At 57.7% G+C, this 1,256-nt stretch overlaps 1 protein-coding gene across 1 annotated transcript in view; it reads right to left on the bottom strand.

Annotated features, from left to right (window-relative positions):
* Nucleotides 1-251: 251 nt before the first annotated feature.
* TRIM47 (tripartite motif containing 47) overlaps nucleotides 252-1,256 on the bottom strand; it is a gene marked incomplete at its 5' end in the record, with an annotated part of 4,218 nt that continues 3,213 nt past the window's right edge. Inside the window, one exon of the mRNA XM_010073638.1 lies at nucleotides 252-877. Within this exon, the coding sequence (XP_010071940.1) occupies nucleotides 252-877 (626 nt within the window). The remainder of the gene's footprint in view (nucleotides 878-1,256) is intronic.

The raw sequence follows: 1,256 nt of genomic DNA, 5'->3' as shown, positions 1-1,256 counted from the left end.
GCAGAGACTGGCCCAGGTTCGCTCAGCAGCCCAGCGGCAGAGCCGGCGCTCAGATCCAGCTCCCTCCTGGCTCCCAGCCCGCAGCTCTGCCCGCAGGACGGCTTCATCCACCCCCGGGGCCACCAACAGCACGGAGTGAGGAGGGAGGGCTGCCACAGAGAAATACAAGGCTACCAAAGAGACACCGTGATGGCGGCGATACACTGCAGGAGACTCTTCTGGGTCTTCCCGTGCTCCCGCTCTCCGCGCAGTTACCTACGCTTTAGCACCGAAACACAATCTTTCTTCAGCGGTCCGATCTGCAGGTGGGCATCGACGCTCTCCAGGAAGAAGGCTGGTTTCAGCTTGCACAAGAAAAGAGAGGCGAACTGGTGGTTGATCTTGTTCTGGAATGGGTCAAACTGACCCTTGGCAAAATGAGAGACCTTGAGCTGCTGCAGGCAGGTCATCTTGGAGTCCTTGACTCCGTAGAAGGTCAGCGCCTTCTCCGAATACTCCAGGAAGACCCCAATCGTGTGGAAAAATGGCTGCTGGATGACGGACTCAAAGCCACCAAACCAGGCCACGTAGTTCTGTCCGTTCCACTGCAGGCAGCAGGACTTCTCGTTCCGCCCCAGCCGGCCGCGGTTGTAGGACTCCCGGGGGTCGAAGTCCTCGGCGATGACGCCGATGCTGACCCAGCCGTCGATCAGCTCCACCTCCCAGTAGTAGTTGCCCCGATTCATGAGGTTCACCCCCAGCACCTGCTCGCAGTTGATGAAGCGGGTCGGGCTCTCCGGGTAGGGGATGGGGCACAGCACCCGCTTGGCCCCTTTGGTGCCAAACAGCTGGATGAACTTGTCGGCCGTGTCACTGTCCAGGTCAATGATGAAGGCAACTGTGCAGGGTGAGAAGAAGACATGAGGATGAGGAGGGAAAAGGAGGAAATCCTCCCAGCCGTCCCTGCTCTGATCCCCTGCTCCAGCCTTCGCCCATCAGCACGATCATTTCTGACTTCCACCATCACTCTGTCCCCACACTTTTAAATCCCATGGACAATTTCAGCTGATGAGGATCAGGAGCTGGAAGAGGCGACATTCCCATAAGCAGGATGAACACTGGTAAGCGGGCAGAGGAGTGAGCAGAGGGGCTGCTCGATGAGCTCAGCCATGATATCAGACATCAGAGAATGCAGGTAGAGTGGTAGGAGGAACACCCCATATAAAGTGGGTTTCAGGCAACCACAGGCAAATACAGGCGGGAGAGACCCCAAAAGA

This window comes from Pterocles gutturalis, unplaced genomic scaffold (assembly GCF_000699245.1).
Source record: "Pterocles gutturalis isolate BGI_N339 unplaced genomic scaffold, ASM69924v1 scaffold27307, whole genome shotgun sequence".
Taxonomy (NCBI): Eukaryota; Metazoa; Chordata; class Aves; order Pterocliformes; family Pteroclidae; genus Pterocles; species Pterocles gutturalis.
This window is presented reverse-complemented; position numbering and strand designations above follow the sequence as displayed.